This window comes from Myodes glareolus, chromosome 3 (assembly GCF_982192425.1).
Source record: "Myodes glareolus chromosome 3, mMyoGla1.1, whole genome shotgun sequence".
In the NCBI taxonomy this organism is placed as follows: Eukaryota; Metazoa; Chordata; class Mammalia; order Rodentia; family Cricetidae; genus Myodes; species Myodes glareolus.
Window position 1 is genome coordinate 66,242,859 of NC_142028.1, and position 26,400 is coordinate 66,269,258.

At 48.7% G+C, this 26,400-nt stretch overlaps 1 protein-coding gene across 1 annotated transcript in view; it reads right to left on the minus strand.

Moving 5' to 3' along the window:
- The window catches only part of Csmd2 (CUB and Sushi multiple domains 2), a 562,459-nt gene that overhangs the window by 235,356 nt on the left and 300,703 nt on the right, over positions 1-26,400 (minus strand). The window contains exons 9-12 of the mRNA XM_085686610.2: positions 25,947-26,071; positions 16,929-17,050; positions 1,725-1,828; positions 901-1,013 (exon numbers count right to left, since the gene is read on the minus strand). Coding sequence (XP_085542736.1) covers positions 901-1,013; positions 1,725-1,828; positions 16,929-17,050; positions 25,947-26,071 — 464 coding nt within the window. The remainder of the gene's footprint in view (positions 1-900; positions 1,014-1,724; positions 1,829-16,928; positions 17,051-25,946; positions 26,072-26,400) is intronic.

Genomic DNA, 26,400 nt, shown 5'->3' on the forward strand with positions numbered 1-26,400 from the left:
CTCTTGTGTGCCTGGGGTCAAAACACAACAGGTCCTGGTTTGAGAAGAACCTTTGGTGTGCTAGGTAGGTAGTGTGTATGGGAGCCACCCTGAGGACATACGTCCCTCCTCTGTGTCCTAACCCTGTCTCCCTAATAACCAGTGGATCATTTTTAGGACTTAGTGCCCACTTCCCTAGAAAGACGCCTGCTCCCTTTTTCCCATTCCCGTGGGCTGGGTGGGTGGTCATCATGGATTAATTCCCATTTGTTCTGTCTCCCTCCTAGAATGAAGACCGCCTGGGGTAAAGCCTGGGTCTCATAACTCAAAGGGCGCAATCACGCACAGCATGACAGACGTCTTTTTTCTGGTTCCTCTCTTTTGAACAACAGGAGATTTGGAAGTTCGTGAAGGGTGTTAACAGGGATACCCACGGATCCCAGAGTGTGCCATTTCTTTAACGACAGTTACCCAAAGGAATGAAGACTCCTGTTGGCATCTTCCTCAGGCCATCAACAGTGGTGGTCACCTGTCCTCCTGTGTTCAACACAGCCACTCATTCATCACAAGGTAGCTTGGGAGGCCACTGACCCCAGTTTAAAGATTTCAAAAAGAGATGAGACTCAGCAAGTCTGTACATGCCAGGTATGAATTAGGGATGAAGTCCTTGCCCATAGCTGGTATAGGATATCCCCCACGCCAACTAACATGTCCCAGGTAATCCTCAGAAATCATATGGTACAATGCGATTGAGGAGCACTGAGCAAAGAAAAGAGATGGAAGCTCAGCCAGGTCAAATAATGTGTCAGAGGAGAGGCATAGAAGGGGCCCGAATTTGAACCCAGGCTTCATGCTTGCAGGTGGAAACCTCAAATTTCCTCCTCCCCCGGTGAGCCTGCCAGGTTCCTTGGAAGCAGTTACCTTCGTAGGAAGCCTTGAATCCCAGGGAGCTGCCGCTGCTGTCGCTCTGGAAGAGGAGCCACATTTGATGATGGGTGCTGACGATGAGGTCTGGGACGGAGGTACCTGTCAGGCTGTTGGGAGAGAGATACTTAGTGGTCTGCACCTGCCAAGAGCCAAGGGAAAGCTGGAAGGAAGCCAAGAAGCCAGGCCCGCTCTGGGTCTATAACACTCTCAATCTGGAGCTAGGCCATATGCACCAGACAGAGACATTTCCAGACCCCTTGTTGGGTTACTGGCTTAGGTGAAAGGGAACTGAATGGTTCCCCAAAGCAGAGGCCCAGCCCAGTGGAATTCCAGGACAGCCTGGTATGGCTTCCTTGATGAGACTTTGTCATATTGGATTTCCTTGGTCTGGGAAAGATGGGCATTGTGTCTATGAAGCTGTCCATGTCTCAGATTGTTCTGGACATGTAGAAAGGTCCAAAAACACTTCTGTTGTCTCAGTGGGAGGTTAGAGCCAGGGACAGATGTCACCTAGAGAAGAGACACTGGGAGGTGGCAGAAACAGGATGTTTCAAAGAAGCATTTGGCTGGTATAAAGAGCCAGGCACACAGGAATGACGCCTTTGTTTGACTTTGCCCAACATTGCCCAGTCTGAACTTCATGTTCAGATTCTATGAATTCTCTTCCCCTGGGCTGGGGTGGGGAGAGGCAGATGGATTAGTGCAGACACCAGGAGCTCTGCAGGACACTGTCCCTATAGCCCTGGGTCTGGAGACCAGGGTGGGCTCTGTGAGCCTGTCTATCCCCCATCCCAATCCAGACACAATATTTCACTTACATGTAGAGGACTGTCTTCTGGTCCCCATCCTGCCCACCGTCCCCGACCGTCAGGGTGTCATAGCCCCTCTCTAAATCAAACTCTTCAAAGGCCAGCTTGATCACCTAGAGGAGGGAGCACAGCGTTAGGGACTTGGCGGGGGCTGGGAGGAAGTCTCTGGAAGCCTCACCGTGTCCAGACATGCTCAAAGTCTCTAGGGGTCCCCTTCCTCCACACATTGCCCATTTCTGTGCCATCCCGAGGAACATGACTATTTCTCCATAGGCGATATGGTCCCTGGGGTCCCCTGATGTCTCTGAAGATGTCTGAGGCACATCTGGCAAGTTCTGGCAGCTGTCAAAGAGCTACCAGGCACAGCTGGCAGACCACAAGATGATTGGATTCTTTCTTCATGCTTTCATGGCCAGAAATCCCCTTGGGCTTCTGTATCAGGCCACATGTGGAATCTCAGCTCTGCTGCCCCCTGGGACCTGGAGAAGACACCCCAGACTTTTCCTCTCTCCTCTACCGACTGTTTCCCATTTCCTCTGTTGGTTAATTTGTCGGCAAAATGAATGCTCTTGGAAGGAGATTTTGCAAGACCTCTCTGTCTCTGTCTCTGTCTCTCTCTCTCAGCTTGCCTTAGTCCCATCTACCACAAATATTTACAAAAGCAGCTGCCATAGACAGGTTGGAGTGGGTCCTGCCATTACCATAACACTGTCCCTGCCATGCATGGATGTCATTAGTATACCAGTGTCCCTGCCTTGCTTGATGTAGGGGTTCCAAGAAATACACTAACACCCCAGGGACAGGTACGACAGTGGGGGTCGTGGAGTGAGAACAGCCTGTGGTAGATGGAGAGAGGAAGGGGTGCTACACATGATTGAGGCCTCTGAAGGAATTCTGAAGACTGTGGAGGTTCCCGTAAGACCTCAAGGGTGGCTGGTGGGGGCAAGGGATGCACTAAGAGGGAGTCCAGTGCACAGAAACGGAGCTACAGCAGAAAAGGAATGTTCTAGAATAGACTGTAGACAACAGGACTACAGATAGCAGGCATGTCAACTGCCTTACTCTGGAGGCCGTCTAGCTGGACCTGCAGAGCACAAAGGTGACTCAGAAGGTTTAGAACTGCAGAGTTTGCCTGCAACTTGGTTCAAAGTCCTTTCCACTACCACTGGCTTTCTCCTCAAGGAGGCGACATCAGTCTGGCTTGGAAATGACTGGCAGTTGTGAGCTGGGTAGTGAGGAGGGTTGAGGCCTTTGGCAGAGGAGCAGTAGAGGAGACGGAAGAGAGGCCAGGCCCTAGTGGCATTTGGGGATGTGTGACTGGGTGGATGTGGGGCTGGGATAGGGTGGGAAGAAGGAAGGGAAATCCTGGATGACTGACAGGTTTTTGGCTTAGACAGCTGGGCAGTGGGGGTGGGGGCAATTGCTGATACTCAGAACCAGCGAGGCCTTCTTTCTACCTCTTGAAGTCTAATGCTGCTCTTCCCAGAAGCTGAAGCTGCCTTTTTGCTGTTGACACGACAAGCCAAGAAGGACCGACTTCCTATGTGATGGATGGCCTCTTCAGGTTTCTCGGCCCAAATCAGGCAGCCTAGTGCCCAGCCTGGAGGCCACCAGAATCTTCCTCGTATCAGCTCACTTACTGCATAAGCAAGCTAAAGCTGCCCACAATGGCGAGCCTGACACCTTCCTCGCAGACCCCTCAGCTTAGTCATGGGGTTCACAGAGGAAAGCAACTCTGGGGAGAACATTCTGGAGCACCCCTATCATTTTCCATGCTGGCTGGGAGAAAGCCCAGGGGCTCACTGGAGAAAATGAAGTCCTGGAGGCATTTGGAGAAGGAACAGTTTGGATGTGGGTGATAAAACAATCGTCGGAGTAGAGGGAGTGCAGCTATGTGGAAATAGTGGGACTTGTCCAGAGACTTCTGTGTGTGCGTGCATGGTGTGTGCATGTGCATGGTGTGTGTGTGTACACGGTGTGTGTTCATGTATGGTGTGTGTGTGTGTGTGTGTGTGTGTGTGTGCACGATGAGCGTTCATGTATGGTGTGTGCGTGTGCATGGTGCATGTGTGTGCATAGTCCAGTTCATGTATGGTGCGTGCGTGTGCATGGTGCGTGTGCGTGCATGGTGCGTTCATGTGCATGGTGCGTGTGTGTGCATAGTCCAGTTCATGTATGGTGCGTGCATGTGCATGGTGCTTGTGTGTGCATGGTATGCATTCATGTATGATGCATGTGCATGCATGGTGTGTGTGCATGCATGATGCGTGTGTGTGCATGGTGCATGTGCGTGTGTGCATGTGAGTGTGTGTGTGCATGGTGCATGTGCGTGTGTGCATGTGAGTGTGTGTGTGCATGGTGCATGTGCGTGCGTGCATATGTATGTGCGCACGCTTGTTGAGGACAGAGGGCAATCTCAAATGTTTCTCTGATAACACCAACCCCCTCTATTACCTTTCTTTAAAGACAAAGTCTCTCACTGGCCTGGAATTCACCAATGAGGCGAGCCAGCTAACCAGAAAGCCCCAGGGAACCTTGGGGTTACAAGTGTGCATCCTATCGACAGGTCCTAGGAATTAAATTCCTGTCCTCTGTACCAACTGGGCTGTCTCCCCAGCCCCTGGCCAGAGACTTCTACAACTCAGTTATTTAAGCAAATGGTAAGCAGAGAGTGGTGACTTGGAAGCCATAGGAGGAGCCAAGCTAAGAAAGGCTATCCGCCATGCTACGGATTTGGGCTGGCATCCTAAAGACAACAGGGAACCAGTAAGAATGTTGAGGTGTCTGTGGCAGAAGCAACAGCATCGTTGGTGGTCTGCAACCCATGAGACCAGTTCCTCCTCTTCAGAGAGGATCTGGTGAGGGAGGAAGCGCTAGAGAGATGGGATGGAATTCAACAGTCCATAGTGAGTGGCTATTCTTCCCTGGATTTCTGTCCGGAATGTTCTCTGTCAGCTAATGGCATCATCCAACGGCCCCTTGTTTAGGCTGGAATCTCCTCCCCATCGCTCATCCTCCACAGTCCTGCTATATAAAATGATTTTTGGAGCAACGCATTCTAGACTGACACATATATTGAGAGTCCTTCCACATCTGCTCCCTGTCACATGCCTGACATGGCCAGCTGAGCTCGTATCACCATGAACCCTTGGTCACCATGGGTGGCATTGTTTTGGGGGGATGTGACTAGACTAGAGGAAGTAGGTCACCGGGGCCGGGATTTGAGGTACACAGTGTGGCCCTGCCTCCTGTTCTCGCTCTGCTCTCTGGTCTTTTGAGATGTGGGAAGTCCAGTCTCATGCCCCAGCCACTCTGGACCCCATCACACCTTCTCACAATGGTGTGCTGCAGCGTTCCAAACTGTGAGCTGAGAGGGAACTTCTCTGCTCTTGCCGCTCCAGTCAGAGTTGGTCATAGTGATGGTCACCCTCAGGACGTGCTTCGCTTCCTTCCCTGTCCCCACTGCTGCTCCGGCAATGTCTCTGCCCGGGGCTTATCCCCTCTATACCTATGCATGCCCACAGTCCAGACATATGTAGAAGCTGAGCAAGCATCTGATAGCCTGGCACTTTCCCAGCCTTTTCTGATTCCCAGCCTGGGCTGGGCCACCAGACTGTGGGATCCCTCGCAGTATTGGAATACAGGCTGGTCAGCCCTTTCTGAAAAGGGTCACATCGGAAATCCCTTTGAGAGCCAGGTGGTGGTGGCACACACCTTTAATCACACGGCCCTTCTCTATGCAGCAGGAACACAGCCACACACGGTAGGTGCTTAAGTGGACGTGGCAGCGTCCCAGTAAAACTTTATAAAGCAAGCAATGAGCTTGACACCCCTGGGTCCTAGTCTGCAGAGCCCTGGCATAGGAGGCTTCCTGAGATGCCTAAGCATAGCCTTTAATCATCTTATGTGATTTCTTTGCTACAACAGCTAATGCTTACCATGAAGTTAACTATGTTCTAAGCGTATTGCACAAGTCTGCGCATGTGAAAATCAAGGTAGCTCCTATTTCACAGAGAGGAAGGCCCAGGCACAGAGAGGTGATGTGATTTGCCTAAGCTCACACCACATCAGTGCTGTCGCCAGACAGGCTTCTTGTCACTGTGCTTTACTGCCTTGGAGCACCCCAGCAGGGTCTCCCGTGCACAAGGCAGAGACGGTGACCTACCCTCTCAAGCGGCTCCAAGTTCTCAGCTGGATCTGAGCAGGTGCTTGGCAAATGCATGCCACACAGAAAGCATCCCCAGCCAGACGGTGTGCCAAGCAGGAGGATCAGCTACCCTCTGCAGGGTCTACAGTTCTGGCTAAACATGGTCACTGCATCCAGCTAGACCCGGGGCAAGGGACACCACTTTACCAAGCCATCTCTACAGAGGGAGTGCCTGATTACCAGACCCCTAATGTGAAAGTACTGCTTTGAAGGGCAAAACCTGGAGCCATTAAATGATTCCCATCAGTGGCTCACACTGCCTTTGGACGTGAACCACATCGCGGAGCACTGACCAGGATGCAGGGGCTAATTACATCAAGAGGCAGGTTCAGTACACACGGACTTGCCTTCCAGCAGGCCCCAGCACACGGGGTTCCCATGCTCTCCTTTGTTCTTTCCTCCTTCGCTTTTGGCCATTGTTTAAAGGCAGGATCCTATAATGACTCATTAACTAACATGCAGATCAATCAAGCTCACAAGGCCCCTTTGTGAGACAGGAGAACCTTTGCGGGGAGAAGCAGGCGCGAGCAAGAGCCACATTTGTATCCAACTCAGACATCCAACTTAAGACCATTAGATAAGCGGATAAATAAACGTATCTTCTGGGACACGGTTACCGCTATGCGCCACGCATGAAGCTAGTTGCTTCCATTAAGTTATCTTGCCACAACTTAGTGCAGTATCACAAAGCCAGGATGCACACAGACTAGTAGCGCTGGGGAAATGCAGGAAAGAAAAGAATGGGAGGGGGATTCATGGAGGAAGGAGAGGATGCATGGGGCCTGGCAGTGCAGAGGAGGGCACGGGGCTCAGCAGCACATGTTGTGAGCAGTTCAGAGTAAGGGAGGAACAGGGAGGCCAACTGAGGCAGGGGTGAAGAACAGCATGGATGAAGCTGCAGTTGGGTGGTGCTCTGAGTCTGGAGCCGGCTGTTTGTACTAACTTCATGGTCAAGTAGATGGGAAGCTGTGGCTCAGAATGATGTGTGGACAGAAGGCATGGAGACCCAGTGGGAGCTGGTGGGGGACCCAAGGTGGGAGGAGGGGCTGGTAAAGCCAGGGTCTCTGACAGTGGCATAGAGAGAGAAAGTCAGAAGGGGCTGCGGATGAGACCCTCAGTACAGGACAACCTCTCTTGAGAATGGCGCTAAGTGTTCTTGAGCAGAGAAAGCCCAGGAGCCGGGCCTGGACAAGCTCAACAGGGCAACGTGTCTCTCCACTGAGTAGTGTGCCCACGGTGGGAGAGATAGGCACACTGGTGGCCTTGCTAGTCTTGCTTTTGGGGAGACTAGAGAACCAGAGACAGAGACACAAAGCCATGCTGGTAAGAAAGCAGAGGCAAGAATGGGGAGCTGGGCATGTTGAAGTGATGGAGGCTTTACAGAGATGACCATGGCATCTCCCCAGCCTGAAGGGGCAGAGATGGCACAGGGACACACCTCTGAGGTGCTAGACAGAGGCCTTCAAGGGCCAGGCATGTCTTTCAACCAGAGTTCATGGTATCTGCCACGGGACTTCTAGGGTGGGTAACAGGAGCAGGACCAGAGCTTGGCTGGAAGGATGAGAATCCTGTTTATCACATTCTGGCTGGTGGGGCCCTGAGTGCTCCATAACATAAGGCTCCAGGTGTGCACGGCACTGCTCCATGTGTTCTTTGTGAGGAATGGTCTTGGGAATCTGCACCAGGACGGCCTCCCTAGGTATTTCTGATGGCGAGCCAAGTTCAAGGAATATCATGGTAGGCAGATATTATATTCGCACTAAGATGAATATAGCAAGAACTTGGGTGACCCGAATGCCTAAAGTCGGCCTGGCATTGCCCAAGTATACCACACAACTGTTTCCCCTCTCCTTGACTCTGCCAAGCTCTTGGGAGGCTAGGTAGTGGGGTTACTAATATCTATCTAATGTATTGAGAAGGGAGGGCCCTCTGCTTGGCTCCCCTTTGCGACTGTGCTCTTGTCTCCACAGTGCGAGTGTGGAACCTCCAGGTTTTTGGTTCCTGTCTCCATGCTAATGCAGATTCATGGGCATCCAAAAACCCAAACAGCTTCTATCTGCAGGCCTGGAACATTCCCAGATCCTTCCTGAGCACAGCTAGCAGGAGCTACAGAGAGGCAGCAAGTCCAAGAAGGACCTTCATGTTCTCATATGTGTTCAGCTGCCTGCGGAACATAACCGCTCTCCCAAGGAGGGGCTGAGTGACACATGTCCCAGTCCTCAGGCCCCAGACCCACCTGCCATCATGCCTGCTCTTTGCAAAGGGAGCCATGCATGGTCTTCCGCCCTGGCTCCACACTGCCTAGCCAGAAGTACTCAGATCTCAACACCTGCCTCCGCTCACCTCTCCACTCTGAGTCTCGTTGCTTCCTTGGCCCTGGCCTGGCCTTGGCCTCCAGTTTCCAGTCAATATCCCAAACAAAGAATGTCTCAAGATATCTCCATCCCTCTGTGTCCTGGGCCACTCGCTGCCAGGCCAAGGCATCTTTGTTCTCAGCCTCCAGGGACTCACCTTCTCCTGCCCACACCCCAACCCTGCTGGCTGCTCCACACCCAGGCTCCACTCTGACAAATGTCCCCTTTTAGACCAAGGACAGCCACCCCTCAGTCTTCTTCCACTGTCCTTGCCAGGCATGTCCTAGCTAGGGAAGCCCTGCTTTCCCATCTGAGTCTCAACCTCCCTCCCCATGGCTCTTCCACGTACAAGCACGGTGCCCAGATCCACTCAATCTCCCAGATCTCTTCTCATTTTCCAAGAAATTATGTCCCTTCCTTAGGCTTCTATTCCTACCCATGTGCCAGTGATGACATCTGCCCCTCTCTCTCTCCCCTAGATTCATGAGCACAGAGCATTCATGGAGTGCACAGATGTACGCCACTGCCTGTTCCTCCTTTGCCCTGCATGACATATTATTTCTTTTGTATTCTCTTCGTGTGTGTGCATGTGTGTATGGATGCATGTGTGTATATGAGAGTAAGGGTGCATGTGTGTGTGTGAAGATGTGTGTACAAGCATGAGTGTGGGTTCATGTATGTGCACATGCCTGCTCACAAGCACACATGGAGACAAGAGGAAAGCCTCAAGTGATCCTCCAGAGCCATCTACTTTGTTCTTTGGGAAGGAGTCTCTCACTGGGACCCAAGGCTCTCTAATCAGTCCAGGCTAGCTAGCCAGCAAGCCCCAGGGTTGGAATTATGAAAATAATCACACACCATTATGCCTAGCTTTTAATATGGGTTTTGCAGCTGAAATTTAGGTTTTCGTGTTTGCAAGGCAAGCACTCTCCCAAGCTGAATTATCAACTTCTAGTCCCTCATTGGCTCAGGCTAGCTGCTCATTTCTTCACTCAATTAGTAGAGGTTGAAAGTCTTTGGCGTGCTAAGCACCCTGCCCATCAATTAAGATACTGTGTGGAATAAGAACTGCCCGTTTCTCCACTCTTACCCCCATCGTCACTGTACCCATCCTATCCTCTAAATCTCTCATCTGCTCCCATTTGATGGCACCATCTTCCCACTTTGTTAAGGGCACCGGCTTCCTAAGTGGTCTTGCTTCCTTGGTATACCCTCTGCTCCTTTCCACAGCTGCCCTAGGAATTTTGTCAAAGTTCCCTCACTCCAAGGTTGTTCCGATTCACCCCACCCTGCCTATTCTACAGCACCAAACCCAGCGGCTCCCATCTGTACCTTTCCAGTCCGTAGCAGAGAGTGTCAGAGCTGTGACCGTGGACACTGGAGCCAGAAAGACGGAGGTCGGATCTGCCACTTCCCGACCATGCGCGCTAACCATCTCCAACCTTTAACCTAGCTGTTCTCCAGTTTCCTCACCCATCTGGTAGGTCTGTTAAAAACTAATTCATTATGCAATGAAGAAAATGCAATGGATCGTTTATATAGAGGGATTCATTTGCTCAATGGCTGGCACGGAAGAGATGTACAGCAAAAGCTGTAATTGTTATTAACGACAGCCTGATACATTCAGCTTTGCGTTCTTTGGCTTCAGGATAGAATCGAAACCTCTGGGCTGAGCTCGTGGGTGCCTCATGATGTGGCTCCTGTTTGTCTTTCCCTCAGTGGCTGATCCAGGCTTGGGGAACAACTTGCATTTTCAGAGGCTGTTCCAATCTCAGTACCATTGCATGGGCTCTACCCTGAGCTCCCTCCTAGTCACCCATCCTTACAGCCCTGCTCAAAGGTCTCCTCTGTGAAAACACCTCTGACGTACTAGTTAGTGATGTCTTTCTGGGTTTCCCTAGTACCTGGTCCCCTTCCAGCTGGACTTCTCTGTACTCTTGTTTTTAGCTCACACACCCATCTTTACTGCTAGCAACCTCAAGCAGAAGATGTACCTGCAGTCGGTGACCAAGCAGATGGCCATCTCTTAAAACCCACTGGGGACTTAGCCACCGGGCTTTTCTGCTGAAGGAGATGTCCTGGGGTGACTCCCCCAGGTGCCACTTCCAGGAGCAGCTTAGAAAGTGGGCACTTGCCCTTCCTCTGTCAGCAGGAGGCCACTTCACCTCAGCACTGCAGCTTTGAGATAGCCACACCCCCTGTTGCAGGGCATGCTCTCTGGCTCTCCTCCCACCCAATATCAGGGCGCTGGGGGTTCTTTGAGATGTACAGAGAAAGCACTAGCTTCCAGAGAAAGCTTGTCTTGCTCTCTCAACCCTTCTGGTTTTCCTCAGCCACTTTTGGAAACTTCTTCAAGACCTGCAGAGGTGCTAGGAGCAACCTTCTCTTTGGAAGGGCCTTCTCTTCAGAGAACCTGGCTCCAGGAGCCGAGGCTGGAGCAATCACTTCTTTGACATGTGGTGGAGAAGCCAATATGGGGTCCCAAGGCTCCATACATTGCTGAAGCTTTGCCTAATGAGGGACACAAAGTGTTCCTCAGAGAATTTCTAAGCCTCATCGAGACTTCCTCCTACCTTCAAGTTCAAAACAAAACCTAGCTAACGTCTTCGATTATGTTGAGGAGGAACGCTCTGTCCAGCCACTTAACAACCTTACAGTAGAAGGCTTGGGTGGCCTAGTCTCACCCCACGTGGCCGTGGCAGTTCCTCCCCATCAAACAGCTTCACTACAATGCAAGGTAATAAAACGTGGTAAGATGCTATGGAGGGGGACCAGCTTCCTGGATTTTCTGTGCTCTGACCTTGAACTAAAAGATTTTGAAGTGTTGGCTAGAACTAAAAAACAAAGCAATTCAAAAAGCTACTTAAAATGATAGAGACTGAATGCTATCGTTCTTCAATTCCTATGTGGAAGCCCCCTGGACTTTATTAGGGGTCAGGCCTTATAGAGTGGTAGGTAAGATAAATGGGGTTCTAAAATGGAGTCCTAGAGAGGCATGGTGTCCTCACAGAAGGAGGAGCAGGACCAGCAGGCAGCAGTCTTGGAGGGCTCCTTTTTATGCAGAGAGGTAAGGGCAAGGAAGGACAAGATCAGTAGGGGGTTTACAAGCTTGGTAGAGTCCTCTGCAGAAGCCAGATCTTCTAGCAACTTGATTACACCTGCTACCCCGCAGAACTTCTAGGAAATGAAGATCTGATATCTAAGGCCCCCTGCCTGGAGTGCAGCCATTTTGTTGGAGCAAGCATGGGGACCCCCGAAAATGACTTGGTGCTCACAGTCAGCCTTGGCCTTGAGTGCATTGTTAAAATTTAGGGATGCGCAGCTTTGGATTTAGGAACTTCTGAAGAAGGGTCAGGAGCAGGAGGCCAGAGCTCCCCAAGGTGGGGACACCCCTGTGTAAAGCAGCAGGGGGGTTAACTAGAAATCAGTCTGTGGGTGAACCAGAAATCAGTCTGCCTGTTCTCACCTGGGCTCTCTGCCCTGTGAGCAGAGCAGAAAGCTGCAAAGCTCAACCCTTGACACTGACAGAAGAAGGCAAGACTTCCCCTGACTGCCCGTGAGGACAAGGGACCCTTGCATAGGACTCTTATGTTCCTTATGCAGTTTGAAACCTTTGTGGTGAAAACTTAAATCTGAATGGGTTATAACTGGAGGAGCTCCAGCACCAGGCACAGGCCAATACAAACTCCCCATGCAAAAACAAAACAAAAGAAAGCAAATTCTGCCTTGGTCTCAAATGATTCTTGAAGTTTATGACTATTCTAGTCATATAGTCAAAAGTCAAACAACAGAGCTTGAAACATGGTTCTGGGAGTCATGGGAGGTGAAAACTGACCCCCATATCAAATGTACAGACTTCATACCAACAGACACAGAATACAAAAGAGGCTTCGTTAGAAACCGATGAAGGTTCTCAGCATCCCAGGATGGGGAAATGTGATCAAGAACATGTCACAAAGGACCAGGGATGGCTCCACAAGTGAATGTTATTTACAACTGGTCTTCGGTGAGTGAATTTAACATCTAGGAAGAGAATAAGCGACCAGAAGAGAGGTGAAAAATGTGAATTGAAGAAACAGAAGACATGTAGAGAAAAGTGAACTTTTTTGGGGGAGGGGGGAGGTGAGGTTTCAATACAGGGTTTCTCTGTAGCTTTGGGGCCTGTCCTGAAACTAGCTCTTGTAGACCAGGCTGGCCTCGAACTCCCAGAGATCCACCTGCCTCTGCCTCCTGAGTGCTGGGATTAAAGGAGTGTGCCACCACTGCCCAGCTGGAAAATGAACGTTTTTCAAACCCTTTAAAAAAGGGGGGGGCAATAAAGACAAAGTGACAGTGAGAAAGATAATGGCTAAACACAGAGCTAAACACTTCCAGGACTGGAGGAGAGGCGCAAGCCACAGATCCAAGAAGCTTGGTGAACTCACAGGAAGCTGTGTGAGATGCCAATAGCAGGTCACGGGCAGTGAGATGTTGGGCAGCAAGGATGAGGAGGAGGTCAGGAAGCAGACAGAAATGGCACCATGCAAAGACGTGATGACAAACTGAGAGTGAATACAGCAGAGTGATAAATACACCCGCAGAGAAACTGTCGACTCAAAGTCGGGGGGGTCTTCTCCTAAGAGCTCGCTAAAGAGAGCATCCCAACACAGAGAAGAACTCAGAAAGCTTGCTGGCAAGGGGAACGTGGCTGCAACAGCAAGGAGATGGGGCAGGAAGAAGGGAATTCTCCGGAGTAGGACCGTGATGGAAGCGACTGGAAATTGGGAGGCGGTGAGCACACAGGGGAGCCTGACCCAGAAGCCTGAACCAGTGCTGGTTTATTAAACAGTAAGCGGCAGAGCGTGGGAGGCCATGGTGTGACTCGGAAACCCCTGCAGCGGGGAACAGCCCGGCCACTCGAGGTGCAGTGTTTTCAGAGCCCTGACCTCTCGGGAAGAAGGAAACAAGAGATTATAAAACTTGGGACTTATTAAATGCATATGCATATTGTCAGAGTTTTATAAGCGAACTCTAATAGACAGAACTATATGATTAAATAATACGATTAAATAGTCTGAATTCTCTAGTTAAAAGATTATTAGTTTTAAAAAAAAAAACCCAGCAATGCACAAAACACCAAGAAGTATCAAGTAAAGGTTGAAAGTAATGGAATAGAATAATAAGAAACTTGATCTAATTGCTGGGGGTGGGGAGTGGGGAAATGTCAAGGAAAAAATTACCAACAAGAGAGAGTCATTACATAATTCTTTTGAAATAGTTGATCTACCAGGAAAACGTGCAATGTTCAACTTGTGTCTCTAATTACACAGTCTCAAAATACAGGGCACAAAAATCGACAGAACTTGAGAGAAAAACAGACAGACATAGTCACAGTGGGGGATTTTAATATCTCTTCATCATAGGGCATTGATTAAGAAGGCAAAAAATGTCAATTGAGACGTAAGACACACACAACTAACAAGCTTGATGTGATGGAGAAATCAGAACACAAAAGCTGCCAAATGTGCCGTGAGAACACATGTGTTTCTTCAAGCACCCATAGAACACGCTGAAACCAACTGCTTCTGACCCAGAAAATACATCTCAATTGATTTCAAGTGATTCAATATATAGTTTTCCCTAAACATAGACTTTATAACCAGTCACTTTATAACCAGAAGATTTTCATTGTTTAAGAATCCAGATATACTTCTAAATAACTCATGATTGAAAGATGAAACAATCATGGAAAATGGAAGATACTCAGAACAGGGCTAGGGGTGGAGACCAGTGGAAGAGCATTTGCTTAGCATGTGTGAGGCCCTGGGTTCATTCTTTAGTGCCAAAGTTAGAAAAGAAATTTAAAAGGGGTGGTGGTGGTTGTTCAGAGGTTAAGAGCACTTGCTGTACTGGCAGGAGACCTGGGTTTGGTTCCCAGCACCTACATGGTGACTTCAGTTCCAGGGGATCTAATACCAACTTCTGACCTGGTGTGGAAGGTCCTTCTTTCCGTGTGTTGCTTTTATTGGTTAATGAATAAAAAAACTGTCTTGAGCCCGTGATAAGGTAGAGCAGAACTAGGCAGGAAAAACTAAACTGGATGTTGGGAGAAGAAAGGCAGAGGGAGAGAGAAGCTATGTAGCCCAGCTGGAGCCAGACAGAAATTTAGCTGGTAAACCACTACCACATGGGGATACAGAGATTAATAGAAATGAGTTAAATTAATATAAGAGTTAGCCAATAAGAAGCTAGAGCTAATGGGCCAAGCAGCGATTTAATTAATGCAGTTTCTGTGTGATTATTTCAGGTCTATGTAGCCAGGAACCTACAAGCACCCCCCCAACACTGACTTCCTCAGATGCCAGGCGCACATGCACGCACACACACACACACACACACACACACACACACAGAGAGAGAGAGAGAGAGAGAGAGAGAGAGAGAGAGATGAAATATCCAAATATAAAATATAAATAAATAAATCTTAAAAATAAATCAAAACCTAGGGACTATCAGAACTAAATGTTGGAACTGTGCACTCTCTCCAAATGTGTGTATGTGTGTTGTTCATTTAAATTTGTAGAAGTATAGTAAAAATAATCCTCAGAGAAATATTTGTAGCTTTAGATGCTGAAGTAAGATAGAAAATAATGGATTAAGCAGGAAGAATAAAATGTTAGATGAAAAATAAAATAAAACTGAATACACAGAAGGTAAGAAAATATGAAGAACAGAAACGGATGAAACAAAATGTTTTTAAAGGCATGGCAACAAAATCAAACTCGGTTCTTTGGAGAGATCAGCAGGTATGGAGCTTTTGACAATACTGAGTTTTTTAAAGATGTAAATCAAAAAGAAAAAATAACAAAAAAGCACAATATTAGCAGATATCAGTAAGCATAACTGTGCACAGAATACTTTTATAATATGTTTGAACTTTTAGTTAAATGAACTCAAGACAGAAACAACTGACCTAGATTACTCTTTAGTCATTACAGATATTGAACCTGGAGTCTAATCCCCCAACACCAGATCCAGACATTTTGGCTGAAAAAGCCCACGAAACTTTGAAGGCAAAAGTTATTGCAATTTTCCCCTGACAATCCCAGGAGGCAGAGGGAAACACTTTTCAAACTATTTTATGAAGCCAGCATTTTTTTTTTTTTGATGCAAACTTCTGGCAAAGATAAAATAAAAGACCAGACCTCACAAAACAGAAACACACTATTAAATAATATTAAATTATTATTAAATTAAAGATGGATGAGTATGACAGTGTCCACACTAAGTGGTGAGTAGAGGACCTAGGAATGAGGCCGGTAATGTCACGAGAACCATCAAACGCAATTCGCTACAGGGTGAGAATCAAGGAGCAGAACAAAGATGGTATGACTGGTGTGGGATGCTGTTTGATAAAAATTCAACATCCATCCTCAATAAAAAAGCCTTGGTGAACTAGGATAGAAAAGATACTCCCCCAAGCCCCAAAGGAGACTTTCTATATTAAAAAGAAACATTCTCCAGGAAACAGCACACAGAACAGAGAAGAAACAGATTCCACTCAACATCAATCCACCACCATCACCAATGTTAAATGGATGGGATAGGAAGAGACGAAACCGTCATTCTTTGCAGATGTCAACTGCCTATAAACACGGTGCCAAGGAAATCTCAGATAAACAATCTCAAGATATTTATTCTTTATAAAGAAAATCAAAGTACAAAAACTGACTACATTTTTGAATGAGCATCAAGAAACATGTAGTGATGGATTTTGAGAGTCATGATTTATGTTCATACGAATCATACTGTTATATTAATGAGACATAAGATATATATATACTATATATAGATAGATAGATTTATATATATAAATACTATATATAGATAGTATTTAGGAGCAAATATATCAAGAAATGAGTAAGAGTTTTAATAGAGACAAATTTATTGAGAGTCATTAATGAAACCCTAAGCAAATACAAAGGTATACCATATTCATGGACCAAAGGACTCCATATCAGCAAATCAGACAGAATTCAAATGATCCAGACAGGCTACTGTGGACCCTGGCAAGACTGTTACAGTTTTAAAAGATAACAAAAATACTTGAAATTGTAAAAAACCAAAAACCCCAAACAACAACAACAACAACAAAGCCCTCCCGTATGACAGAAATGAATACATGAAAGGTTTTGGATGGCAGAGAGTAAGACTGCACACAACCTAGAAAAATGGTGAGGGAAGTTCATTAAAAAACAAGATTCCACTCATGCGCAGTTCAAATGCCGGCACATGAAGCTTTGTACTCTAGGGACACAAAGTTGAGTGTAATAAACAAGCATGCTCAAGAATAACAAATACACTTCAGGCCATGGCTGTGTCTGAAGGTGCTCAGGTTGGGAGATGGTTGGTCTGGGTGGAGCACCATCAAGATGGCTGATTTCTTTTCTGCTTCTTATGCTGGGACAGGGATACTCAGTGTTTCTTGGATTAATGTTATTTATATCTTCCTTATGGCTTACCAAGTTTTCTTAAATTCAATAAAAGCAAATGGAGGCTCTCTGCAGAGAAGTTACCACCTGGAGGATGGTGGGTTGGCACTCCCTTGTAGGCAATCTGTCCCTAACCTGCACCTGCCCACAGGACCCTGATTCCCCACTGTGGGAGCCTTACCTTAGCAGGGTTGAGCGCTGTGATGATCCACACACAGTGCGCGTTGTTATCATACTGAATGGGGAAGTTGGGGGAAGTAATGATGCCTGAGGGGCCTCGGAGGTGGGCATCACACATACGGGCTGTGGAGAGGAGATAAGACAGACATTTCAGTTTAGAGCAGATACAGCCCTTCCCATCTCCCATGCACAGCCTGGAAGCGATGCCACCTGGACAGATCCTACCCAGTATCCACCTCCTTCCAGAACCCATGCCCACCTTTCCCAGCATGCTCAAAGGACGCCACAGTGCCTAGAGCACTGTCTTATGGGCAGTGATGAACTGCCAAGGTAGGCTCAGCACTCTCCTGAAGTCTATTCTTCCTCCCCAGCTCCACCTCCCTAGAGAGTATGCAGAGCAGGTCTGGATGGGCCACAGGCACCTAGGGACGTGCCGAGTATCCTGTGCCATTCCTTCTTGTGGCTTACTTCTCCAAACCAGTGATGTGCTGCACTGAGCCCGTAGAGTGCATGCCTAGGAGCCTGACTTCAGTCCTTTCCTCTAGCGCCTTGCAGGCTTCCTGAACTAGGATCTCAGGATGTCCTAGTGAGGGCCACCCTACTGGGCTCAGCATGTCTGTGCCCAGGGACTCTACCAAAAGACCCGACTCGGTCCAGCTCCAGGCACCAGAGTGGCTTCAGAGGCAGCCTGTTGCTCCTCTCATCCATTCCCTACTCAGCCCAGGCCTTGGAACAGGCTTTTGACTGGAAGCGTAAAGACTCAAGGTGAATTAGAAGTGCTCTCCTCAAGTAGATATAAAGTGTTATCAATCACGGCTTAATCTAATTAAGCTCTTTAAAATAGCTTCGAAACTAATTAGATTAAGGGGTGATTGATCTCATTTAAGGTTCCACATTGGGTCTAGGTGTTGGCTGCCTTTTAAAACCATGTGCCCGGAGTCCTAGCCACCCCATTTTTCAACGTTAGCACACAGCTATTTTAATAAAGGGCTCCATGAGCCTGGGCTGTCATCGCCCACATGGCGATTCATCCCAATTGTAGGCCGAGCGCCTAACAGTAAAGACAGAGTATGCAAACTCAACAGGCCTAAGCATGTGAAATGGACGTGCTGTCAGGATTGCTTTTGGTTGATGACCTCAAGCTTCTGGAAGCTCCTCTGTGTGGAGCCAGGCATGACAAAGCTTCAGGCTTTCCCGGGGAGCCCCTCCCTGAGGGGTCTGAGAAGCTGGACCCAAGGCCCCCTCCCAAGTGTAATGAATTGCTACTCATTGTGTGCGTTGATTTCCACGCTCATTAGTTCCAACATTTTTTATGGGCCAGCCAGAATCTGGGCTGAGAAAAAAATGTCAGCAGGGCTCCGCCTCTCTCAAGGACCACAACCAGAGCTGGAGGCCTACGTGAGAACCTGAAAGCCTTCACATATGACCACAGCAGGCATAGTTACAGGGCTGTTTTGAGGGGCTCTGGGTCAGCACTGGTGTGTCCCCCACAACAACTGAGTTAAATATGGATCGAGTTTATTCTGTGTGCATGTGTGAAGGTTCCTGGGTGTGCACAGACCAGAAGTCAATGCTGGGCATATTTCTTCATTGCTTTCCAGCTTAGTTTTTGAGACCGAGTCTCTCAACTCCTCGGAACCCAGAGCTCACTGATTTGGCTAGGCTGGCTGGCCAGCAAGCCCCCGGAAACCCCTAGCACTGGGTTACAGGTGTGCACTGCCACACCCAGCTTTTACATGGGTCCTCACATTTGTGCGACAACCAGCTTATCCAATGAGCCTTCTCCCCAGCCTGAATTGGGTTTTGACACCCCAGTCCCCATGCTCTCCTATGTGTCCAATTGCTCCTCTCATTTTGTGGTCACACTTGGGGAGGATGGCACAGATGAGGACAGGCCAACCCTGGGGTCTCAACAACTTAGCCTTTCCAGTCTAAATCTGGCTGTTCAGGCCTGAAGGACTGAGAAACCCTTCTCTGTCCCTGACTCTTTCTCTTCCAAGTGGAGCAGGTGATAGCATCTCAGTGAGTTCTGGTGTGAAATTATACTTGATGACAGACTGTGCTAGGGACAGTCTCAGGATCCAACGAAGGGGTCCCGGGTCTGCCGGACTCAGTGACACAGACAGGAGAACCCTGTGCTAGGGACATTCTCAGGTCCCGGGTCTGCCAGACTCAATGTCACACTCACTTCCTTTCTCTACAGTCAGGATTACCTCCCAAATTACAGAGTGCTAGTCTAATTTTTCTTGAAGTTTCTATGTGGTCTCTAAAGACATTCATTCAGGAGTACGTGGGTGTCTTATTCAATCACTTCCCACCTTAGTTTTTGAGAGAGAATCTCTTACCGTGTCTACAGCTTGCCAATTTAGCTACGCTGGCTGACCAGCAAGTTCCAGCTCCCTACTTGTTCTGCCTCTTTAGTGTTGGGATTACAGGTACATGCTGCTACACATGGCTTTGTTTGTTTTTTCTTTTCTTTTCTTTTTTTTTCCACATTGGTTCTGGGGCATTGAACTCAGGTCCTCACACTTGTGTGACAAACACCTTACTGACTGTGCCACCTTCCAGGGAGCCCAGGGAGCTTCTCTACATAGGCTCTTCTGTCTGATATGATGCCCACCTTTACAAAGAGGACCTGAGGATTCAGTGCTCTAGCCCTGTAGAGCATCCTCACCCAGCTTCCCTGGCAGCATCTCCCACATCTTTTTGGGAAGTCTGATTTTGCTGCCAAAAGACTCGATTTATCCTGTGCTTGTGTCTAAGAATTAGATGGTATTTGCAGTGTGTTAAAATATGCCGAAGGTAATTAGAGAGAATAGGTCAAAAAGCATTTACCACTTTAAGGGCTTGGAGGGGTTTAATTAAAATATTACAGTCTGCAGATAGCACCAAGTACCTTAAGACTGGTTCAGGATGGAATCTCAGCTGCTTTTCCTGTCTAGGCAAGGTCAGGCAGGGGATGTGCCAGACAGACAGACACCTTCCCTCTGAGCAGCCAGCTCCAGGGATCCCACCAGAGGATGGAGAGCTCCTCGCTGTGACCCAGATGGGCTGGCCAAATGACAGCTTCTCAGTGTCTGGATCAATGAATGAATGCATCTTCCCATTTTCTTATTTGCAATTTCCTGTCTAGCCTCTTCTCCAGAGACTTCTGCCCATTTCTGGGGTTCCCACTCTTTCCTTGGGACATCACTGTGCTATGTGGCTGGAAAAAGGACCACCTGGACCCACAGCCAATTCTAGACTTGAAATAGTATGACTGCAAAGCAGGGAACCAATTCAAGAGCAAGCGGTGTGCAGTGCAAACGCCCCATCTCTATAGCTTCTAGCTCCTCCTGAAATCTGATTGCTACCTCGATTCAGGCTGCCTGCTCTTGCTACTCCTACGGCTGACCTCCCTCCATCCCTGAACACAATTCCCACCTCACACGAGTTACTTTTTTTGTTTTTTTTGACAAGGTCTTGTTATGGGAGCCTAGGCTGACCTGGAACTTGTGGTCTCTTGCCTTAACTTCCCCAGTGTGAGACATGCAGGCATGCGCAATTACACCTGGCCTCCTACTACCCATTCAAAGGTAAAAAAAAAAAAAAAATCCCATTGTAGTGCAACATCTTCGGAAGCCTCCTGCCTAACAGAAGCCTTTCTTCTTCTCTCCAAGCCCTGCTTCTGATGTCTTCTGCAGCAAACACTTTGTTCCTTCTGCTGCCACTTCTTCCTGAGAATGTCTGCCAATTCTGGGAGCTTATATCGGGCCCATGGCAACTGCCGGGGTCTCTTCCGTTTTCCTGGTGTCCCTTCCATCCTAACCCAGCTTAGACCCCAAGGTCTACCGTTATGATCATGTTTCTGCAAATGCCAAGTCTCTCTTCTCTCTCCTCTAATCAGTTGCCTGGGAGAGACATCAATTGTGGATCGTCTCGCCAGTATTCTCCACAAAACTGAGCTTTGACAGGAAGAAAAATAAAAGAAAAGAAAATCACAGGAGAGGGAAAGCTGTCGTTTCCGTAAGATCATTACCAACCTCAAATGCTTCCAGGGACGTTCTCAACCACCCTGCTCTCTTAGTTCACCAGCTCTTGCTACTCAGAGGCCCTCTCATGCCTTCCATATGCCCCTTGGACCTTTTCCCCTTCCCTTAACCCAACTCTGTTATGGATGATGATTTTGCTGCCTTCCTGTATTTGGAGGAAACAGGAAGCCATTTAGCAGACACCTCCTCCTCCTGACTCCCCAAGGTGCTACCTGCCTGCTGTTTATTCTGCTCTGGCAGAGAAGTGGCCCCTTTGAAGTGCTGGTCCTTTCTATAGACCTGAACCACTGTCCCCTCCATCCCAGGAGCAGCCACATCAGTGGCCACACACCAAACCCTGGTGTCCTTAGAACCAGGGAGTCCAGCCGATACAGCCACTGACACTTCCGGCAGGATCACCCTGTTCACGACGTCCCTGGTGCCCTACTTCCTAGGACCCTCCAGTCTACTGACCTCTATACTTATTCCCATCTACTGGACCCTCCTGACTCCCTTTGGGCCTCAAGACCATTCACTAGGATCCCTCATATTTACCTGGTCAAAAGCCTACCTTGACTCAAATGTCCTATCTACTCTTTTTACTTCTTAACTTCAGGGTCTGGTGGCCACTAGGACAACAGTGGTCACACCACAGATTCAAGGTTTGCCGTCCAAACAGGTCAGCCTCCTATCCCTGGTCCTTCTTCGATTCCGTCCCCAATTCTCTGCAGAATAGCTCCAAAGTCGTGCCAAGTCATTTACTCCCACTGGTAGCTGGTAGCTAACCCTTGACCTTTCTGACTCAATGGCCCATCTCTGCTTGAGCAACCACACGCATGCCTCGGTTTCCCTCCTACTCCTCTGACCACACTTTCTTCCTTCTCCATTAACTCTTCCAAAGCAGTTGCATGAATCCCACGTGGGGGTTCTCAGTATGTTAATGGTAATTTTTTCTATGTACTTGAAATTCAGTCAAAACAAAGCCATTAGCAGGGTAGGGGAGCTGCTCCACACTGCTCCCCCACATTCCAACTCTAAGGAGGTCCAGGTGCACTTCTCAAGTGCAAGTAGCCCAGAGCCTTTGGAGCGAGGGGTTGAAACAGCTCAACTGATTGGCTTCGTGCCCTTGGGCAAGTTGGTCAACTACTAGAAGCTTCAGCTCAACATGAAATATGGTTATTGCCACTTGCCTCGTAAGGAAATGATGAAAAATGCCTAGTGTAATGCTTTAGACAAGTATAAATGGCTTAATAAATGGGAGCTTTGTCATGAGCACAAACAGGTAAGGGACTTGGGGACATTCTTAGCGGTGGGACAATGAGGCCTGGGTTCTAGTGACATCTCTACCAGAAAAGGAAAGAGGAGAGAGGAAAGGGAAGGGATGGGAGAGAATGGGGAAGGAGGGGAGAGGAAGGGGGGAAGGGACAGGAGAGGAGGGGAAGGAGGGGACAGGAAGGAGGGGAAGGAGGGGACAGGAGAGGGAATATAAGGTGGACACCAGTGTTTATGGGGTTGGCTCAGGATTCTGCTCTTGTGATGGCCACTAAGGAGGAAAACAGACATTGTAATGATCATGCCATTTAGTCCAGCCTGCTTTGTGTACAGTCCCCAGGTTCCCCTTCCAGTTTACAGTCGAAGGAAAAGATACAGATCCATTTCAGCAATGTCTTCTCTGCCATCGGTGTGTTAATAACAAAGGTGGGACTTGAACTTTGAGTCCAAGTATGGTATTCCAGCTACCCAAAATTATTTTATTCTAAGTGCATATGCACAGACAGAGACAGACACACACAGAGACAGACACACACACACATGCCTACATACACAGACACAGACGCACACACATGCCCACATACACAGAGCCATGTTTTTTTGTTCGCTCCCTACCAGGTGTTTGGTGACATCAATGTAAACGTCACGAACACAACCCATGTCCTCCCTTTCTCTTAGCCTGCTCTGCATGACCAGGCTTTTTATAGGGCACTAGGTGTGGGACTATGTGTCTGCAATCCCCGCACTTGGAGGGTAGAGGCAGGGGTTCAAGGGATCAGGGTCATTTTCAGATACTGAGTGAGGTAGAGGCCAGCCTGGGCTACATGAGGCCTTGTATCAAAAGTTAAAAGAATGAAGGTTTTCTAGGAGTCAAGGCAGAGACTAACTCCTGAGGGAGGGAACGGGGAAGCCGGAGCACCACCATCAATTTCAAAACTTCCGAAATGAGGGCACGGTTCCATCGCCCTCAGTCACATCAGTCACAAATCCGGTTCGTTCTGGTGGCCCTCGAACGTTTACAGGGAACCTATTATTTGCATGTCTGTGTGTTTTAGTATAATTAATTGTGTGGAAATGTGAATAATTAAAGCCACAGCACATTCTACACTCATTGGCAGGAAAACAATAACTCACGTATGGTAGCCAGAGTGCTTTAGGTTGCCATCTTTTGGCAACCTGTTTCAAAGTGGAGCTTTGTGGAACTGAAGGACTTTTGTCCCTTTTTAATAGTAACAGCAAGGTTCACTCACCCAAGCTGTCCCCACTCCATCCCACACCCCCCCCCAAAAAGAAAAAAAGAAATCACAATTACAGTAGAAATTTCAATTAGTTTAAAACAAAAGATCGGGTGAAAGCCTTAAAGACTACCGAAGGAGACCACTGCATCTAGTATGGGCTTTCGGGAAAGCTGGGGAAAGACAGCCCGACTCTTCATAGCCTGTGCAAGAGGAACAGTGAGGAGGAGGACAGGAGAAGGCAGGAGGGTCAGGCTGTGCTGAGAACTCTCCCCATCCCCCACTTCAGTAAGTGCCCAGCTTCCATTTCACAGTCCCCAAGCAGTGCAGGAGTGATTTTCTCCTTCAATAATGAGGGTACTGTGACCAAGGCTAATGACGGGCCTCAGGCAGGGCCAGCCAGCTGCGGGACCGCAGAGGACAAGAGAGTGGCTTCTGAGAGAACCCACAGCCACCGGAGGACGAGGTGTGCTCCGAAGTTCCAGCTAAGCGCCAGCTGTACAAGCAGGATAGGCTACACAGTTGTGCGCATGAGCCCAGCGGACGGGCCCAACCAATTCTAAGTGAGCTCTAATGAAGTTCACTGCTTCACGTGGTGATGCTGTGGGGGAAACAGGGTAGTGTGTCTTCACTTTAGCAGGAAAGGAAAAGGGATTCAGCGAGGGGAAGGGCCCAAGGGCACACAGCTACAGAGTTGCAGCAATGGTTGGATTTGAACGGCCACCCCCACCACCCACTTTCACAGTAGTAGGGCGTGCAATGGAGTAACACAGGGGAGAGCATCCCAGTGCATAGTGAAAGTGTGCAGAGAGTTTAGTGCAGTGTCAGAATCACTGGGGATGGCTTCGATGGGACCCAGGACACAACTGGAGAAAAGAAGTGAGCATATCGCTTGATGAAAATCCTTCGAGAATGCTAGCCCTTCCCCATCCTGGGCTTTTTCTTGTGAGCAAAGTGTCATGACTAAGAACAAACTTCCTCCAAGGGAAAGGATCCCACCACTGGCAGACGGCCTTGCTGCCTGGGCTTCTAAAAGAAGTTCTGAAGGGACAGAATGGCCCAGGGTCTCCTGGTCTACACACTGGATACTCCATACCTTTCTATGCAGCTATCATCTTGGAGTTCTGCACCTAGACTCATGGGCCATTCAGTCATTCATCCTTTCCACCGACTCATTCAACACTTGTTCTAACGTACCTACTATGGACGAGGCCTTGTCCCGAGTGATGAGTAGAACAGGGGTCCCTGCCCTCTACAGGTTGTCCACCTTCCTTCTAACACCTACCGAGCCATAAAGCAGTTATGTCACCTCAGCATCACCCAGTCAGTGCCCTGAACCCTGTGACCGAGCGTGGGCAGGTACTATTGAGCACATTTGGAGGGAAGAGGTTAGCCCAGCGGAAGTAGGTAATCTGTCCAAATGGTCAGTTATACTGGGGATTCTTAATTGTAAATAAAAATAAAATAAAATAAAAGGCAGTAGTAGTCACGGAGGCTCTTTGGAATAACTGGGTAGAGAGGAGCAAAGGACCATCATACACCGCAGATGGGGGCCACCTTAAACTTGAACAAACGGGCATGAATGCAAGGCCTGCTTGGAAGACATTTTCATGGCTCCCTGGGATTCCTCATCAACAAGATGGACCAGGTTTTAGCTCTGACTTTGTGCATTCTTCTGGATGATAACGGTCTGGTTGTCTTCCACAGCCCCCTCTCACTCTGCACGAATTTCATCTTGATGCAAAGGTGCTCACAAAGCGAAGCATCACCTCTGGTCAGAAGGATGCAGCCTAGAATTGTTTTGGTGGGCCTTTTAGATAGACCTTCTCTCCAAGTGAGGTCCTCTGCTCTCCGGGGCAGTCTAACAGCTAAGCGCCGTCCTGCCCCGCTGACAGCCTCTTACCCACTTCCAGTATTTTAATATCATTTATGGCCATTGGCAGGCAGTCTTCTTCGGCTTATGAGAACATGGGCAGTAGGGCTCTTGAGGACAGGTACACTGTTAGAGAAGCCCACAGAGCCACCTTTTGATGCCATGTTTCATATATATCTCTGTATAGCTAAAAGCATTGCTTCAGAAGCCACAGGTCTGTTTACTGCAGAGTGTGGGAAAACAAGGGCGCCGGGGGCAGAAGGCTGGGATATGTCTCTGTTATAATGGATGGATCTAACGCAGGAGGAGAAGGGGTGGCTTGCTTTCCTGTTTCCGCGTGGTTCTGATCTCCTTGTGCACTGTGACAGCAGCCTGCTTTCCATGTTCCTCTCCCATCAGACTGTGAAATCCACGCAGGGCAGGGGCTCTGTCTGTCTCCCCACCTCTCTATGCCTGCTCTTAGCAAAGGCCTTGGCACAGAGAAGATGGCAATAAACACGATAATTACTCAAAGTTGTAGGACCTGAGTTCTAGGGAGCAGTGGAGAGCAAGAAGAGCCAGCCTGGGCGAAGGCCCCGGTCTCCAGGCCCTGGCTGTTTGAATGGCCTCCCTTCTGCAGGTGCCCTCACCTCGGCAGACTGGCCTGTGGTCACTCCAGGCTGCAAACATGTCGCTCACTTTCATGCAGGTGATCCGCTTGGACCCTTGCAGGTCATAGCCTTCGTTGCAGGTGAACTGGACGCTGGATCCTAACCTGGGAGACAAGGTGTGTGTGAGTTCATTCCCTGGGCCTGCCCAGCCCTGCCCTGAGGAGTATGCCCTGACTCCCAAAACAGATCTCCCAGGGGAAGTTCTCTCTCCTTCTGGCCTTTCATCTGGACTCTCCTGTTCAGCACTTAAAATCTGTTGGAGGATACAGCTGCCCTTCATCTTAGTTGTTTGGGAACATTTAATGGTTTTAGGTTTGAGTTAAAAGGAGACTCTGAGAGCAGAGAGAGCTGCCGTGAGATAAGCATCCATGAGGGCTAAGGGTGGATGGATGGTACCCATAAATCACGGTGGCAAAGGGGGACTATGGGAAGA